General features: G+C 45.1%; 1 protein-coding gene across 12 annotated transcripts in view; it reads left to right on the top strand.

The window, feature by feature from the left end:
* Window positions 1-19,326, top strand: part of TACC2 (transforming acidic coiled-coil containing protein 2) — a 103,720-nt gene that overhangs the window by 34,592 nt on the left and 49,802 nt on the right. For 10 of the 12 annotated variants that reach the window (XM_065746363.1, XM_065746373.1, XM_065746364.1 and 7 more), the window contains 2 exons: window positions 3,710-3,835; window positions 8,047-8,181. In XM_065746363.1, coding sequence (XP_065602435.1) covers window positions 3,710-3,835; window positions 8,047-8,181 — 261 coding nt within the window. The remainder of the gene's footprint in view (window positions 1-3,709; window positions 3,836-8,046; window positions 8,182-19,326) is intronic. The other 2 variants (XM_065746375.1, XM_065746370.1) reach the window with 1 other exon arrangement.

Genomic DNA, 19,326 nt, shown 5'->3' with positions numbered 1-19,326 from the left:
CCAGGCCCTCAGGTGATGTGTGACATAACGTCACCCTGCCAAGATAATGTCACCCTGCCAAGATAACTCCACATCCCGTCAGCATTTCCACCAGCACTGCCAGAACAGCATCGCTTCCCCGAAGCGCTCCCCTCCTGTCCCAGCAGCCTGGCAGCACTGCCTGCCACCTGCCCGGCAGGTACAGGACCTACCTGCAGGGACTGCCGCAGCCAGGGCTTAGCTTGCTAGTAACAAGGTGGGGTACTGCCTTGGGGAGCCCTTCTGAGATGTACAGCTTGTTCCTGCTGCTCAGCTGCAGTGATGCCAGCCCCCGGATGGGGACAGGAGCAGCTGAGCTGCACTGCAGCATCCAGAGCCGCTCTGCTCCTTGCCCGGTCCAGAACAGCATGCAGGTGGGAGACACTGCATTAATTCCCCAAGAGCCAGTTCTCAGATCTCTGTGATAGTAATGGCTTTATTCCATGAGCGTAGAAGTGATGTACATCAAAATTGCTTGTGTAATTGCCACATGGCGGCTCATGGCCTGGTTATCTCACTGCACAGCACCTGGAAGAGGGGCACTCAACTTGAAATCCTTCAGTCTAAGCAGAGGATGCTCTTTTGAAGCACCGATGGCATAGTTGCTCCTTCAGAATGTGTAAGAAATTGGAGATATTTTTCCAAAATCACATATTGGAAAGTATAAGTGAGTCTTTCTTGGGTTTACAGAAGGCTGTGTATTGCCCTATGCTGGAGCTCGTGGCTGGGCCCCTTGTTCATCTGCTCACACCCGTGTGTGGCATCCTGCAAACATCCAGTGACCCCACAGTTACTGCTGCTGTTGTGTGTGGTGGTTTTTACCCTGTGGGGCCGTTGTGTTTTTGTATGGTCCACTGAGGTCACTAGGGTACACAACTGGGCGTTACATTTCAGTTTTCACATCGTATACTTTTCCTAAAATCCTGATAACGTCAGAGCTTCTGTTACCTCAGAAGTACTGCTGGGGTGGAAAGGACAGTGGGTTGTTTGGTCTGTGCAGTACTCCTGAGCTGCTTCCCGTGTAAGATTAGTTTCTGTTTTATATCAGTGATGTTGATGTTTAATTTAAGAAGTTGCAGTGTAAGAACATCTCAGAATTAATAAACCTTCTCAATATTTTTTTCTGCAATCAAGTAAGAATTTTTTCTTACGCATGTGTACGCATGGAGCTTCACTCCAAAAAAACTGAGCCTGAGTGACTGTAAAGCCAAATATAAAACCTAGAGGGTTTTGTCTGTTGGCCTTGCTCTACCCAGTGAGTAATTTGTTGTTTCTTGAGGAAAGCTATATAGTGGGCCACGAGGATGCTGAGTGCAGCCCTTCCTTTGGGTGCTTCATGCACTTTTCCAGAGATTTCTGGAGTAAAAGCAGGACCCATAAATCTTCCTGTTATCTCATTAAAAGCAACTAAATATCTGGGGCTGGGAGATACTGGGGCTTGAAATGCTTATTGGTTTCCCTTGCAGTAAACTTGGAGCTGTCGTTGTTGACTGTTCAAAGGGAGTCACATCCAGCTCTCCTGATTGGAAAAACATGGATAGGGAGAGAATGCCAAGACCTGCAACTGCCTTCTGTCTTTAGCACCACTGTCAAAAAGTTTTAAAGCTCCAGCTGAAGCTGGGGCTTAAAGGTTTGCCTCTCCCTGCTGTCAGTAGGTGAGCTGTCAGGGCTCACTGTCCTGCCTGTGTCTGCGACCTGGAGCGGAACCTGTTGCCTTGGCTCCATGTGTGTTTAAAGCTGTGATTTTTTACATATTTAAAGTACACTGCCCGCCTTGTTCCCAAAGCTTCTTACATAAACAGAGCCCAGACCTCGTATGTTTAAGCGAAAGAAATTATATAGGCTTATGTGGTTATTTCTCATTCATTGGCATTTAATGCGTGTGAGTGGTATGGGTCAAGCTTTAACCAAAGCTTGCTGTTTGTGTCTTAACAGCGATTTTAAAAAGAAAAAAACCCTCTGTTTGACAGTAAGTGCTTTAGAGCTGAAACTCCTGTGGACACTCAAGGGTTGGCATCATTCTTGTGTGCAGCTCGGAGCAGGCTGAGCCCCGTGCTCTCAGGGCTGAATTCAGTGCGCTAGCCGCAGCTGTTAGTAAGCAACTGCTTGTTAAACTGTGAAGTATTTTCCTTTAAAAACTATTTCAGTCACGCTTGTCACAAGTCAGATTTGGAAATCACGTTCGGTAGATCCTCCTCCAGAAGCCGAGGCATCGGAATGGAGAAAGCTGGCGGTGTTTTGGCGGAGCTGGACTCGGCCTGTGGGCCGTGAGGCCTTGGCATGGGGACAGGCGGGCGCCCGCGAGGGAGGGAGGCTGCCAGGCCCAGGAATGCCGGTGGTGGAACCCGTCGGAGCAGCTTTGGGCTGTCTTGGTGATGTGTCAGCCCTGAGCAGCCCGGCCTGCACCCAGCTGGTGCTGGGGCACGGTCATCTGTGGTTACAAAGGGTCATAAATGTCATTAGTTTCAAAGCAAAGCAGAAAGCTGGCCGGCTTGACAAATCGCTTTTCCCAGATGGGTATGCTCCTTCACGGGATCTTTAGATAAAGTACGTGAGATGTGAGTGTGCTCAGATGGCAGTCTGCAGTCATTACCAGGAGAACGCTGACGTTATCATGGTGCATTTTAACTCCAGGATAATGTTGACGTTATTATAGTGCACTTCAACTCCTTCCTATGCTCTTTGACCTACAGTACAGAATCATAGAGAACTGCTGGATTTGCAGTTAGACAAGGAAGTTACCATCCCGTGCTAAAGCTGTTCTGTGACTTAGAGATCCGAGTGCTAGGGAACAGCTTGATACAGGCTTATACACCTCTGCAGAAATCCATCCATGGGCAGTCCTGGCTGTGTACATGCAGGCATGTATTCACTTGGTGGGACTGGGAACAGTATGGAGAGGATTGAGCTGAGAAAAGTGGCACCCGAGAGCCACTTGGGAGAAGCAGCATGGTGTGAAATTGCAATCCCGACTGGAGGTCACGTTTTGTGCTTTACAGAAAAGTAAGGACTGTTGTGAGCTGCAGGGAAATGCGATACTTCCAGGGCTTTGATCTCTGGGTGGCCACAGAAGAAAGTCAGGTTGAAGTAGGTAAGAAAAACACTGCCTTCAGGAGGTTCCTGAGTTTTGGTGCCTTTATTCAAAACAAACCAGCGAAAAGGCCTTCTTCAGCAAGGAACCTTTCCTCAGTGTGGGTTTCTAGATTGCTCCCTTTCAGCTGGGGGTTGCCTGTGTGCCAAGCTTTGGGACGAGGCTGGTGCTCCCTGTGCACATGCCCTGAAGCACACAGCAAGCTCTGGGGTGGGTGGAAGCCGGGCTCCAGCTCCCTGGTGTTAGGTGTCTGTGTCAAGGCAGCCTTGCCATTTCCCTTGTTCAAGCAGTAGCTTGTTTTCTCACTTGCTTTTAGAAATCAGAATCACAGTTGGCTTAATTTGCTGCTGGATTGTATTATCTCATTGCTCCTGCAGTTGTAACACAGTCAAAATTCCAGTGACTTCAGTCTTGTGGGAACAATAAAGCTGTACACAACAGCAACTTATATTAAAAATACCAACTTTCCCTGCATTCCCCAACATACAAGTCAGCACAGGCATGCCAAACAGCAAGGGCTTCAGCCAGCTGAGTGACAACAATGCTGCCATAATTCAGACCTCTAAGGCTGCCTTTTTCCATGTCTTTTTCTCTCCACAGCCCTCCTGGGCCAGGTGATGATATACAGTTGGCTTCTGCCCTTGGTCCTCCTGAGCAACCCCAGGCTGTTTCTTCAGCTTACGGAAATGTTGAGCCCGTGGATGCTGCTGAGCTGACTGCAGCAAGGTATTGTGAGAGCATTACGGTGGGGTGGGAGGGAGGGAGGAGGGCCACAGAGCTCAGCAATAGCTGAGAAATTGCCATCTCTCTTGTTGGATGGATATATGGCTGCTACGGCCACTTGCTGAGGGGTTTGCTGAATCTGTAGCTGGTGGTATCATCTTAATGAGATTTATATTTTTTTGTCTGCAACAAAACCTTCAAAAGAAGATGATGTTTACCTTTCTCCAAGAGTGAATCACTTTGGAGCGGAGGGTTGGGCTGTGTGAAGGTTCAGTGTGTGCCTTTATCATTTTTAGATGCTTGTGCTGTTTTTTCTTAGGTTGGTTTTTTTTTTTTTTTTTTTTTGGAGGCAATTAGTATACAGGGTAACTGATCCTGCAGAGGTTTCTGACTTTGAGAAGTTCCTTAACAGCCAGATGCTGATGATCAAACATTCAGTTATCTCTTTTCTGTTGGACACAGAGCTTTTTGCCTGCTTTTATTTGAGCAGAAAGTCTGTCGCTTTGTTGTGCTGGTGGCAGTTGGGTTGTCAAGATCTTTGGGCATATGAATTTGCCTTACCTGCCAACAGCCTCGTAGGGTGTGTTTAACCTTCAGTCACGGTGAATTCAGAGAGGAGTGTAAACACGTGCAGTGTATTTAAGCTAGCATTAGACTGGTTAGTTAAAGTAGTAGTAATGCACTATCAAAGGCAGAAAGAGCCTTGTGGGGTTTGCACAATCCACCTTAAAAGCTGGGTAACCTTGTCGTGAAGCTGTTGCTCGTCTTCCACCTGTCCCTAAGCTAGTTAGACTGTTAATGCTGAGTGAATCTGAGAAACAGACTTCTTCCTACAACCAAGTTAGAGCAAGGGGGATTTAGAGAAGCTTGCATGGGAAGCTCACGCTGTAGATTTCTTCCAGTTCTTGTAATGTTTTACTTGCATAGTTGTGCCTTTTTGTATTTAATAAATTTATGTGTATTTTGTTCCAGGGATTCTGTTTTTCTCTTATTAATGCATCATTTGTCATAATTGCAAACTGGGTAGAAAAAGAGTGAGCAGTAACTGCTATGGAGCTATGAGATACTGACTGCAGATGAGTGAAACAGAACAAAAAAATGAACAAACAAACCTGCCACCAAAAGTGCCAGGAAGATTTACATAAGGTCTCTTGAATACAGTCTGAATTACAAGGCTCTGTTGCCCCCAAGGAGATAGTTTGCCAGTGTGAATTCATAAGGTTTACAGGAAGCAGTAAATTAAGATATTGTGAAGATTGCTCTTCAAAAACATTTCCTAAGGTGACATGCCTTTTTGCCTACAATTGACAAACTATTTTATATCTGCTTTGACTTAAAAGCCTGCCTGTTCTTTCACCTGCCTTTCCTGTCCAGGCTGCCAGCTTTGCTAGCTCCTGTTAGTGCAGGTGGTGTGCACCTGGCAGAAGTGTTGTTTGTGTGTCTGGTGCTAAAATGCAGCAGCTCCCAGGTGAGCCCACCTGCAGGTGCAGCTGGTAGGCAGGCTGGGTTCGTCTTGTGCAGCTGCATCACTTCCACTCCTGCCTGAAGCAGATTCACAGCCCCAGCAGTGACTGATGCTGGTTTGTTCAGACCTGGATGGGTGACAACATAATGCTGAAAGGCAGTGAGAGCAGTACCCCCTCAGCAGGGCAGGGCTTTTTTTTTTTTTTTTTTTGTCCAAGGTGAGTGTGAGTGATGTTTGTTGCTTCATGTCATTGCCTTATTCCTCATCTCTTCAGCTGTGGCAGGGAGCAGATAGTTATCTAGGTAAGATGACCCATTAATAGCCTTTACTTTTTTACTCTTTTGTGTAGAAATTCTGTACCACTGCTTTCACTGAGACTGCAGAGAAATTCTCCAGTGCACACACGTGTGATGTCACTGTGTTGATGCTCCCTGCTTACACCTTGGCATTGTACTTAGCAGGGTTATTAGGTGGCATAATCCTTTCCAGTCTATCTGCAATAAAATGTGATTACAAAGTGGGTTTTCTTGCGACAAACTTAGTTATTTACTAATAAGTTCCTTTTGTTTCCCCATCAGGAGCATCATACAGTGCAGATGGTGGGCACTTTGTCAGGGAAAAATAATGGTGCATGTAAAGCAAGGGTCAGTTTGTGCCAAATGTCTTCCAGATGGCAGTGCATAATAAGAGATCAGGTTGTCCCTCCATCTGTCAGTCAAGAAACTGTATCTTTGTTTTGTTTCTTGGGGATTGCCTCTCCTCCCCTGCTGGTAATTGATCAGGGGCATCATGGCATCATCTGCTTGATGTTGTATTGTATTTACTGTACATACAGAGTAGTACCCTGAAAAGAATTAGGTCAGGAGTTCACTGGCTGCTTGGCCACGCATTTTAGTCTTAGCACTGATACCAAAAGGCTGAGTTCACTCTGATTTGCCAGTATGTGTCACAGGAGAAATTCTGGCTAGATGCATTCTTGCTTACGCTGCAGGTGCAGCAATCCTGTTTTGTGGGAGAAGTGTTGTGGACTGGAAGGGCGCACGGAGCATCAGGAGGTGGCTTTTGAGAATTGATGAAAAATACACTGAGGCAAAGCTTGAAGAGTGTCTGTTTTCAGGTCAGCTCAAGTCAGCAGGATCAAGAGTAGCCAATGTGTGGTTCGTTATGGGCTTTAACACATACTGATGTTACAGCTCGTAAAAGCAAGTCCTGTGCTTCCCAAATTCCAGCAAGCACAGCTCTTCTAAAATGCCTATTCTGATAGCTCGTTTTGCTTTGCAGAGTGCTAGCAGTGGCATTAGTCAAAGGATGTTGCTGAAGATGTTTTGGTGAGGAAAGGTGTCAAGGGGAGAGCTGAGGGACTGCAAGGAACAGTGAGATGAGAGTGCTACTGCAGGCAGTAAGCTGGGATGCTTTCTTGTGTGCACAACACAGTGTCTGTAATTGTGTGTACTTTCAGGATTCTTGCTTGGCTGGGCCCTCTTGGAAGTGTTTGTGCTCTGTGATTCTCTTCTTGCTCTCCAAACGGATGTTCAGCATTCACTTATTTTTAGCAGTTCACTTTTTGCTTAAAATCTTCACTTTCTCCCATCTCCAGTGTGACCCTATATAGTCACATTGCCTTTGTATATAGTTGGTGCCATTACTATATTAGGACAAAGACATTTTTAGCAAAGGGAAAAGTCCTCCCTGTGAAAAAGGAAACAGCTTGCTTTTAAATAAAGAGCTTGATGGGTCTGAAGGGTCGGGAAGTTTGTGTCAGCGTCAGGACAGGGTGGGAAAGGAAGGAAGGGAGAGAGAAGTGCTCAGAGCAGAGATAATTGGCTAATTTCTTGGAAGAAATAACTTAATAGCTAGCCCATATGGCACAGAGCAGCTTCGTGGATGTGAGCTAATTACGTGGACCACTTTTAAGTGCTCATGATCTGTGGGGATAAACACTTTGGGGAATCACTGTCTTCAAGCTGATAGGTACTGTGACTAAAGTTAGAGAGATGTGATTTATGGCTGTCCTTGCCTTGAATACATGTTTCTAAAGAAAGGAACAATTTGTCCCTGAACCTTACCAACTCTCATCCAGTAATGCGATTATTTAAGTGTAACTATTGGGAACGGGAAGAGGAAATTAAATTTAAAGGATGGAATGGCTGAAATAGCCATTAACATTTAGCTTGGGCAGCCTAAAAGCAGCTTCTCACCCCAGGCCTGGTTCCACCAATGTTTCCTTGGGTCTGGAACTGCAGAAACAAGCTGGGAAGCTGCTGCCTCAGGGCACTCTGTCCCCCTGGTGTGTCAGAGCCACCCTAGGGAGGTGTTTGGTGGCTGCAATGCTCCCTTGGGTCCTTTTGAAGTCACTTAAACTGAATGTTTGTAATCTACCCTGAGGAGAAAGGTCTCTGTGGGAACTGCACGGGGGTTATTAGGGATTTCTGTCATTCATCTCCTATGCATGCAGCAAGCAGAACAAACTTGAATTCCTCTGGCAGACCAAAGATACGGCTTTGGTCTGTAAGAGCTGTCAAAGCTTTGCAATAGTTCTGCTGTTCATGTGGTCATCTGAGCATTTAAGTAGGCTTTGTAGGAAGCAGTGATTTATGGGAGGCAGGGGGAGAGTACTGGCAGTGGGACAGTGTGCTTCTGACAGAAGTTCAGATCTAGACAAACTCATCTTTTCAAGAGATTTCACTGCAGGTCTGTGGGCCTTCCTAAATTTATCAACTGATTATGATTTTTCATAATTAATTTCCAGCACTTCCAAGTCTGATTGCTGTGAAGAAGCTGCTGAGCTTGTTTCTGGAGACGATGAGCCTGTGGCTGCAGCCCCTGCTGGTGGACTAGAGCTGCCTCCTCAAGAAGCTGAAAGTGTCACAGAGGAAATAAAGAGGTAGTGTTCAGAACTATTTCATACATTTAAAATAAATTTCTACATCCATATGGTTTTGACTTAAGAAAATATTGGGTGTTTTGCCTAAGTTGCCTTAACGTTTTGTTGCTAGATTTTGAATCCAATTGCAAGATGATAAAGACCTCCTTGCTCCACTACATTTCCTCTGAGAGACCAGAAGAGGGAGCTTGCACTACACTGGTTATTACTGCACTGATCTTTTCTGTTTGTAAATTATTAAACGTTTAAAGTTTTTTTTTTTTCCCCAGATATTTTTCTCTCCTCAGGAGGACCTCTGCTCATTCCCCTTCAGATGCTCCCGGTGTCTTCTTTCCTCACAGTAGTGATCTGCATTGTAGTTGTCAGTAGTGAAGGGAGAAGTTCAGCTTGGTTTCCTTTTTGCTGAAGAAACGTTCAGTTATCTTCATTTCAAAGCTGATCTTTCTCTCCATCAGCTTTTCACTGACTGTTAAATGGCCTCAGGGATTTTTGCTAGGAAAACCCCCAGGCTGCATCCTCCCATCTCAGATGTAGGCAGGAGAAGATGTGTCCTTGGATATTCATGTCAGGGCTTTCGGTGACACCTGTCTTGTGGCTGATTAACCACTGTGCTGCTGTGGCTTGGCAATAACAGCATGCCCTTATTGTGACATCTATTAATGGAAAAGGTCACAGCACAGTTGAGAGTATTAAATGGGAACTCTCTGGAGAGTATCTTTCTCCACCCCACAGATACAGGTCTGCAGCTTGTGACAAGCATGCTCCAAGATGGGAGACACCACGGGAAATACAGCTATTCTACTTAATCTGTTCAGAAATGTCAAAAGGTGCCTGTGTCAATTAGTCTGATTCATGGCTGGGAATGTACACAGCAGGTGCATGCTGCTGTGGAACAGAGAATGAATAGCTGTCAGCAAATGCTGCTCAAAAATCATCCACAGTTTAATACCTAGGAAACGTGTTGGTGAATGTATGTATTTCTGATAATTTTGATCAGAAAATGGTGTCCTAACCTCTACTTTAAGTTGCTCACTTGCTGTGAGATAGGTTACTTCAAGTCTTTGCTCCCTTATGGTCCTGTACTGTACCCTGGGTGTACAGCTGGTAAGGAAAGGAGGTGTCTAAAGGTCTGTCTGACAGCAGCCTGGAAGTTCTGTAGTCTGGGGAGGATCTTCTGAACAAAGGATACCCTGGTCGTTCTCTAAAAGCTGTGTGGAGAGATGAGAAATCATTTGAGAAATGTGCAGCCAGGCAGAGCTGTCTGCTAGAAATATATGTGTGTAAGAGTCTATTTGGTGAGATAAACAACAAAGTAATGGAGTAAACAATTAACTGATATTAGCAGAACTGCTTCATGCAACGTCAAAACCCAGTCTGGGATGTCACTAACCAAAACGTCCATCTTCTTCATGCTTGGAGATCATCAGTCTGATCACCTGCAGCCTTCTCCAAAGCTGAACTTCTCCACCGTGTTTGCTTATTTTGCACTACGAACACAATATTAAGAGATCAGAATGCATATAGAGATAGGAATTGGAGAGATCTGCAGAATAAAGATAGCTCTTCCCTTCTCCTCGTATTACTGTCCAAACAGTTCTTTGCTGTCTTAATCAGCCCCTTATGTAAATGCCTCTTGGACCATCGTGCACTTTTCTGTCATTTTTGTTTATCAAGTCAACTCAAATAGGACATGGAAATAATAGCATGCAAGCTGGATTGTTTCTCATTTCATCACATTTATGGCAGCTGCCTGCACAGGGAGGTGCTAAACTTCTGCAAGTGCTCTGCACAATTTTCTGCAGAATAGATTCTTGAGGCATTTTGGTCTCCTCTGTGGTTATGATGATCTGCTTATGAACTGCATCACAGGCACTTAATAAGAAGTGCTGAAATATTGCTAGTGAGTGTAACTTGTCATTTAAGGAACCACTTTGCATGGAGCCAGCAAGAGTCTGGAGAGCCAATCCGTTCCCAATTGTGTTGTCAGGGAGAGAGATGGATGTGATGCGTTCTGCATCTGGCTTTTGATTTTATTTTTAAGTGTACCACGTGAACTGTATTGTAGCAAACTTCATAGGTTATGTAGACTGCCTGGTGCACAAATGAAGTGATTTTTGTAGTAGAAACAAGTGTGAAGATGTTGAAATGTAGTTGCTTAGCTCTTGGAAACTAAAACCCAAGGATTTTTCTTGAAGTTTGATGGTTGATAACCTACAAAAAAAAAAAAAAAACAAATCAAAACAAAAACCACCTCCTGAAGCACAACATAAATAGATATCTTTTGTGTTATCAAGCTGTCTGCAAGAAATAGGCAAAAAATGAGCCACTCTGCTCATTCATTCATTTCCTCTATTCCAGCCTTTTTAATGGGATTGTGTCTCCTAGCCTTTGGCCTGAGGGCTGTGCTCAGCACTGCACAGCCCCAGGCAGGAGCGTGCTGCTCTGATATTTGTGCTCTGATATTTGTGCTCTGATATTTGTGCTGCTCTTTCTCAGTCTTGCCAGACTGTTCCATCAAGTACTAAGATGTCAGCTCTGTTTCAAGCCCAAAGTGTTGTGGACTAAGTGGGTTTTCTTGTCATTGATTACAGGCTTTTATGGTGGGGTCCCCAGGCAAGGGACAGCATCCTGCAGGCTTCTCCGGGTGACCCCATGGCTGTGTGTGATGAGGGTGCCTTGAGACCCCAAGGTCTGGCGGAGGACAGCTTCTATAAAACAGCAACAATTCAACAAACAGTTTCCATGAATTTGAGTTTTAAAAGCCAAATGGTGGTATGTTAATGGGCACCTGACAGAAATGTGAAATTGTACCAATTTTCTAACTGTATCTTTGCTTAGAATTTGTACTCCCTGGGGTGCACCCTTGCATGCTTATGCTCAAAGAGCAATTATTTGTGTGCTGTAAAGCTACTGCCTGCACGTGGCTGTGGACAAGAGGGTGATGGTAGCCCTCTGCTTGCTTGCTCTTGCTGTGTATTTTTCAGGTTCCCTCAGGCGATTTATGATAATTTCCTTGCTGCTAAATCAGGTTCAACAGCGTGAAAATGAATATGTCGTTACACTGATCCATCCACAAGGAATTTTAGAGTGATGTTAATCATCTTGCTGTGACTGTGGCAGTACAAGTGCAGGACAGGCATCGTGCATCTGGCCTGGTGCTGCCAGCAGGGAGGAGGATTTGGGGGATGTCAACACCTCCTGTGCTAGAGCAGGCAATACAGGGTTAGATTGAGATCGGGTTTGTATTTCTCACATGGCTCAATAGGGCCTATGCTTTTGGGACAGCTACCCCGACTGATGGATTTTGGCCCATCCTTTAAAAAGAAAAACCTGAAAAATACAAAAAAGACTCGAGCCAATTTTCTGTTAAGTCTTTCAGATTCAAAAGGGAGCTGTAGGTGAATTTAAAAAGGTTCTAAGTCAAAGCTGCCCTTGAGCATTAATGTAGGTCTCTGTAGATCTGTGAGATGAAAAGCCCTCCTTGTTCCTTGGGTGACATATCTGCATTTCTGCCACAGAGGCTTCCCTGCTCTCCAGAACCAGATCTCCCTGTTTGTACAGCATCTTAATTTCATAAAACTCTTCTGTGTGTGGAATCATCTGTTGTGTTTGGTTCTCACATTACCTTCCTAATTCACCACTGGGCCCTGAAAGACTGCAGAGCCACTGGCTTCCTGAATAGAAGCATTTAGAGGCCTCTTTTGTTGTCTTTGCGTGGGTTTCCAATGCAGGAAATTTCAATAACTAAGCATCTTGGTTATTCATCTTGGTTATTCATAACTCTTAATGCCAGAGATCTCACTTGCAATTTAGATTAAGCAGTGACCTTAGCAACTGAACACTGATCAATTGTGTGTGTGCACATCTGGGAGGTATTTATTTGTTTTCTTTGTTTGGGAACATACGCTAGTGTTTGTTTCCTGTGAGCTGCATTGTCTGTTTTGAGAGCATCATCACAGGTCACTTAATTTTTCCTTGACTTGTCAGCTAGAAGCATTCTGTTAAATGTGCTCAGGTTAAAATTCTGAAATACTGTGGATTTTTTTTTTCAGGGTGTAATAATGTAGCAGTGTAGATAAAGCACTCACATTAATCTAGATAAGTGGCAGAGTAAAGCATTCATGGAAGCATTTAATGGTAGAATTAGTTAAACCTCTGAAGATTTACACCTAGTATCACCTTGTGTTATTTTGTGGCATACCCTTTTATTCCTTGGTAATGCAGGGAGGGCTGTGTTATGCCCAACCTTGTCAAGAGGCAATAGGAAGAATTGCTGTTCTTGAAGAGTATATTGAGAAAAAAAAAAACAACTCATTTAACAGAGTCCTTGATTTTACTGCTTGGCTTTCATTCACGCTTTCCTGGGTGCCCTTCTCTAAGCCCATGTAAATAAAAGGAACAGCTACAAAATGAACAACCAAATAAAAATGACCAAAAGAACAACCACCAAACAAAAGATCTCCACGATGGTTGCAGTCTGAAGGTCTTCCATTCTTACTGCAGGGTGGAATTTCTGATGAGGAGGTCAAATTAGGGACAGCTGGATCCCTGCAGGATGGTGATGGATATGTCCTTACCTTGCTGACTATAGACTGTATCATCTCAATAATGCTTAAGACATGAGCAGTACTAAAAGCCTATTTGTTAGGCTGTACTGAAACACAGGTGTTACAATTTGTTTGCTTTCTCTTTTTATTTAATCCCAGTAAGCCAAAATGTGGTACGTTTGTTGTATGGTTCATATAGTATTTCCTTTGTTCTTCCAGTTGTAGCATGGAGTTGCCCCGTAAAACTTAGGGGAAGAGAGAAAGGTTTTCTTCAATATTTGGTGATGATGTGGTACCTTATGTACTGCCCCTGTCCCTGTGATATTGCAGTGCAGGCAGTGACCATGGAACAACATGGCTGGAGAAATACATGCAGGGTCAATGTGGTGCTGCATTGATTCCTGCTGGCAAAGCTCTGTGTTTAACATCATTGTAGGAATAACCAGGTAAAGCAAAGAGCTGAAGTGAAGGGGAGCAGATGGTTTGTGGCATGCCAGCCTGCAGCCTCAGCAGCTCACTGCTTGAGGATGCCTTTGAGTGACTCAGTTCTAAGGTTGATAGCCACTAGAGAGGGAGAGAGGAGTACGGAACAAAAATCTGGCTACAGGAGTGAGAAGAATAAGCCAAGAAAAGGAAATCATAGCTGTCACAGGGCTGAAGTAATGAGTGGTGGTGGGTAAAGAAGTGCTGGAAAATGTATAACATGTTTATAGCCACACATTATGCATCCTATAATGACCAGTGCTTGAATTCTGAAGCAGCCAGGAGGTTTTGGAGTGCAGGAGCCCTCAACCTTGGGGTGCCCTAACAGGGCTGTGCTTCAAAAGCTGCCAGTGCTTTTATGTGGTGATGTGCTCTGCTGTGTGCAGGCAGCCTCCCCTAGGCACTGCTTGGCCTTGCAACTGTGTCTATACAGAGCAGCATTGATTTTCTGTGCAGTTTGGTCTCTCTAGTCTGCTAGTGAAGGTGCTGGTGCTTCTTACTGTTATTTCTTATGTCGTGGGTACCGTATTCATGAGGGCATTGAAACCAGGCAGCCTACAAATGAGAGTGCTTGGGATGCAAACTTCTTCCCAGGCTGCTTTCAAAGCTTTGGGATCCAAAGGTAATATTGTCTGAATCTCAGTGTTTATTTTTAGGATCCCATTTAAAAAAGTCATCTGTCCTTTGTTAATGTCTCCCCCTTTTCTAATCATTTTAAAAGAGGCATTACTTTTTCTCAGAGCTTTGACAGCAGCCTTCAGCATATCCGAGAGACCCACTTTTGTTACCAGGTTGTTTGCTTTTGGTTTGTTTGTGCTGTCAGCTTCACACAGTTTTAGCTTCTGCACAGTGCCCCAATCCTGGATCTCAAGTAGGGTGCATGATGTGAGATTCATGCACCCCATCCCAAGAGGGGGGGAGATATGAGAGGCAGTGCTTTCTTGCAGTGTTTGTGAGTGTGCGTGTGTGGCTGTGTTTATAACTGCTCTCAGAGCCTACTGAGGTCTGTGGTGAAGCCAAGAACAGAACGTAAGTTTTACTTAATCATAAATCTTATCACAGTCCCACCCAGCACTGCTTTTTGATGGAAGCCAAAAATTTCAAATTGGGTGCTGGTGACCCAAGTCTGAATTTATATATAAACACGAAGTGGAGTAAGACCAAATATTTAGGGGCTATAGCAAATATTTAGTATAGGCCAAAATGAATGAAATAAACAGAAGGAAATGATATATTTTAAAGGATGGCACTGAATATTTAAATACCTTTTTCCAGCCTTGGAATCACAGTAAGTTGTCTTGTGGATGGTGTCTGGAACAGCTCTGAGCTGAGATGCTTTGACTCCTTTGAAGTTACAGTGATATTTTGATTTTTGAGCCACAGCTGTGTGTTTTTCAGGTCCTGGGCTAGATCTTACCAGATGTACTTTTATGGTCTCAACACGGTTCTTATATTTTTAAAAGCCAGCACTAAATTTAGTTCTAAATTAGCACTTCTGTTGGCAGGCCCAGTGGATGGACTGGAGCCAGATAGGAGAGGGAGAGCTCCCCTTGCACGGAGCTGCAGGGAGAGCCCATGCTGCGGGCTGCTCCACCTCTGTGTTCACTCCTGAGGTTGGAGTTGGTGCTTTTCTGCCCATGGAGGAATAAAAGGACACAGCCAGCTTTCCAAATTTGCTTCCAGAGTAACTGAAAGAAAAGTGAGGCTTTAGGTGAACGTAGCGAGGAGCGAAATGACAGGAATTTTAAACGTACCCTTTACAGTTATTAGGAAGGTACCACAGTATTCCCATTTTCCCCACAGCGGGGGCAAATGGTGCCTCTGCTCTCTCACTTTTGGCTCCCAGAAATCTGCAAGGGCTTCATTTTCTCGCTGTGGTGTTTGCCTTTCTTAGAATTATTGTCTTCCTTTATTCTGCAATAAATAAAACCCAATAGGGAGCTCTTATGGCAATCAGAAGACCAATCATCTGTAGCTCAACACAGCTACCACACATAAAACTGAGCAATAGCCTCAACCTAATAGGTTCCCTAAATGCAGCCCTGTAATTGCAGGCTGTGGGCTGGTGCCACTTCCTGCATTAGGTTGGTATCCTGGACTTATTAACCATTGCAAAGCTACTAACACAAAATGTGGACTTTCTTTGAAGGCTCATTCTTCAAGTCCTGTGTTTCACTTGCCTGGATGTGCTCCTGACCGGTGTATTACCTGAGGTTCTGTTAAAAACGAGCACTCTGAATTGTATTTTTTTTATGTGGCTGTACAGATCTGCAATGTTGTCCAGCTCAGAACATATTTTGTGCTTCTCCTGGTGAATATCTGCAGAAGTGCTTTCTGCTGTGTAAGGGCTTAAAAGCAGCCTGTGTGCTCTAGTGCATACACATACACGTGGGTAAGGTGCTGCTCTTGTGCCCCCACAGTTCCTGCCCCGAGAGCTGCAGGGTTGTGATACACCTGGGAGTACCTGGGCACTCGGCTGATTTTCTAGGTGACCCCAATGGCTCAGGAACTGGAAACTACAAACAGTGGGGCAGTGACACTAAATAATAATGGAGGGAAAAAAAAAAAGGGAAAAAAAAAGTTGAATTTGTTCTGATGCTGTTAGAGACTTTTTGAGTTTAGGTGGTTTCTAGCAATGGAATGTACTTAGTGTTTGCTAAGCATCTTTGTTTCTTACAATAGCAGTTCATGGTGGTTGTACCCTGAGAGAGAGCCTTGCATTTACACAGCAACCTGTGTCCTTGTAAAGTGAGCAAACACTACTGGATTTTCCTCTTGCAAGCAGAAAAAATAAAAACCAGAAGCTGGAGGTGCGAGTCTGCTGAGGTTTCTTCTGAAATGCTGGGGGAGATGCTTTGAAGTCAGTGAGCTCTAATATCCCTGTTAAATATATCTGAGCCTTCTGACCCCTCTGCCCCAACGTGCATCCAGAAGTGTCACGCGGTCTCAAGCTTCTCAAATGTTTAATTCCAAGTATAGGTAGTGATGCAGCTGATTCCCTTTTTGTTCTTAGGATGCTCTGGAACACAGCATGCAGTGCCTCTGTGCTGAATGTGGTGATGCAGAGGAGTGCTGGTGCCCAGCCCTTTCAGCTTGTTTCCCCCATAGAAGGGGACCACAGGAAAGAAGGGGACAGACTCTTTAGTAGGGTCTGTTGTAATAGGACAGGGGGAAATGGTTTCAAGCTGAAAGAGGGGACTTTTACACTGGATTTAAGGAGAAAGGTCTTTACAAGAAGGTTGGTGAGGCTGCCTGGAGAGGTGGTGGTGCCCCATCTCTGCAGAAACCCAAGATCAGGGGATGGGCTCTGAGCACCAGACGGCCTTGAAGGTCTCCTCCAACTCAAAGAATTCTATGAATTCTGTTGCCCTTGTACCCTCACAGAGGGATGAGCCAGTCCAGAGGGATGGGATTGTGGCTCGCTTTTGCTTGTGCTTCTCAGACTGAAGGATCCCTACCACTGCACTCACGTGTGTTGGGTTGTGAGCATCCCCATGGTTCTGAACCTCTGGCCCTAGCAGGGGGCCGTGTGTGTGGCAGCGGAGCGGTGAAGCCCCATTCCCTCTGGACGGAGTGCTGCGGGTGGGGAAAGCTCCCGCATTGCCATGTTTACCTTGGCTGCTCATGATATTCTCCCTCTGTCCCTCATGGACGATTCCATTTCTGCAAGAGGGATGAGCTCATTTGTTTAAATGAAACAAGCAGCCGCTCTGCTTATTAATCTTCTCTGCAGTCATCCCGATGTGTCCAACTTGCCTCTTATGGAAAGGAAATGTATGCACAGCATCCCGTGCCCGCCAGCATTTGCATTTCAAATCAGCTGAGTCAACACAATGCAATGGTCCTGCCTGTAGGTCCTTAGGGAGCCACAGTAGCTGACAATGTGTGCTTAAAGGGAGGGTCTGCTTTTCTTCTTCCTTTTTTTTGGATTTTTTTTCCCTTTTCTGAAGGCAGTTTCCATAGGCAGCAGTGCCACGTTCGAGGCGCTCGCACCGTGGCTGCTCAGACCTCTGATGTTCAGCAGATGATTAGCCCGTCGCAGTGGCCGGGATTTCATTTTATTTTCTAAACAGCGTTCATCTGGACGGGAAGGAAAGGAAAAAAAAAAAAATAACTGGCAACAGTTCAGAGGAGGGAGGCTGCTGCTGAAGTGCTCCTGCCTGTGCTGCCACTGATGCAAGCAGCTGTTCCCATCTGCAGTGCAGCACCGCAGGCTCTGCACGGTACGGCTCCCGGTGCTGCTGCCGGGAGGGCTCGCCGAGGGAGCTGCCTGCACACCTAGCTGCCAGCCCAGGGCACGCTGAGGATGGGAGGCTCGCAGTCCCTGCAGCAGGCACAGGTGGGGAGCCTGGCCCGGGAGCCGTCAGAGGCCATGTAAGTCTGCCTTCCCTTCACTTTCCTCTTTCCTTCTGCGCTGCTGGGCCCGCAGCCTTCCCGCACCTCCGGTGTGCTGGGGGGCTGACTTCTGTGTGCGAGGCCTTTGTTTAATGCTGGCTGCGTTCAGCTGGGGGGCACGGCCGTGGTGTTGCTGAATATCGCGAGCGGTGTTTTTGAGTGCTCCCACCTCTCCTGGACTGCCTGCCTCGTCTCGGTCGTGTCGAGCCATGCCTGGGTACCGTACGTTCATCTGTGTGTTTTGGATGCATAGCAAATCGAGCACAATGACCATTTACAATGAACAAAAACCATCCCCTTCCCCCTCCCAAACCCACCATCGTTGGGTTTTCTGTTTAAAATGCGCAGCATGGAGCTGCTTTTCTCAGAGCTCGTCTCTGCCGGTCTCTATACAGATGCTGTTTTTCAGGTCACATCACCCCTGTCAGCATCAGTCCTTGGTTTTGCACCCTGTGATGAACTGTGAGAGCGAGGTGTCTGCAGCTCTTGCTGAAGGCAGCTCTGAAAGATGCGTTCACTGGAGGGGGGAGGAAAGGAAAAAGCAAATATCATATGTCGTTCAGAAAAAGTGAGCACTTTTTCACACTGCTACATCGTGTGTGATAGTGCACAAATACCCGTGTGCATGCAGAAATAGCAGAGTCATTTCCCATTTGAAAATAGGGTTTTGTTGTTTATTGGTTGAGATTTTAGAGGTGAGCAGCCTCTTCGCCCTGTCCTCCACCCCAAACTCAGCTGCTGGAGCATGGGCTTCCCCTCAGAGCATGTTTATAGGATTTGCTTTGTCTCTCATTGGCCTTTCAGTCAGAGATCCTATTTATCTAAGATGTCTGATCACTGAATTTATTTCTGATGATGCATTTCCGTTAGTTTTAGGTATATCCACCAGGGCTGATCTATAAACCAGCCTCGCTTAACTCCTTAGAAAAAGAAACTGTAATGTAATATCTGTTTATTAAGGTAGATGTGATTAGATTTGAGGCATCATTTGGCTGTTTGAGATAAGTGCTTCTGAGTGAAGGGGAATGAGAGGGCAGTAACTGATAGTTTTGCCTCTGTAATAGGCCTTACAAGTAGGTTCATGCTCCCTATTGTCATATTCCAGTACATCAGTAGATAGCTTTGCTTGATCCTGTCTTGTTAGATTTGTAAGGCACAGGCCTAGCAGCATTTCTGCATCCTTTGTTCCTTTGGTGCACAGCTTCACCCAGTAACATGTTCTTATACAGTTCCATCATAGGCAGTACTAACACTGCTACATACAGCATCTATTTTACTGGTACAGGGGAATGAACTGATACTGTTGTTGTAGTATTCATTACATTTTTGTCTCCTCAAAGTGGGATATATTTTTAACAGTGATCTGAGGACTGGGCAATAAAAATGACGTAGATAAAGCAACATTCATTGTGTTTTAACTCCAATTTTCACAACCTGTGGAGAATTCATTCTGTTGAAGAACATATCAAGGTGTATGTATTTTTTATCACAGTACATGAATAATATGCTATTGTAGACATGGCATTGTCATCTCTTTTGATGACTTTGTATGTTTTGCTGTTGCAAAATATGGTCTTTTAAGGTCCAACATAATCAACAGAAGTGCTTTCAGCACAGACATCATTCAGTAACTGTTGATATTCTTGGGTAGGGTTAGTGAAAGATATTACTCATCCTAAATACTAAGTGCCTGTGCAATTTTCTTCATTCCAACTGCATG

The sequence above is a fragment of the Cyrtonyx montezumae genome, unplaced genomic scaffold (genome assembly GCF_038088225.1).
Source record: "Cyrtonyx montezumae isolate F1298 unplaced genomic scaffold, pur_monq_1.0 scaffold_4, whole genome shotgun sequence".
Taxonomy (NCBI): domain Eukaryota; kingdom Metazoa; phylum Chordata; class Aves; order Galliformes; family Odontophoridae; genus Cyrtonyx; species Cyrtonyx montezumae.
This window is presented reverse-complemented; position numbering and strand designations above follow the sequence as displayed.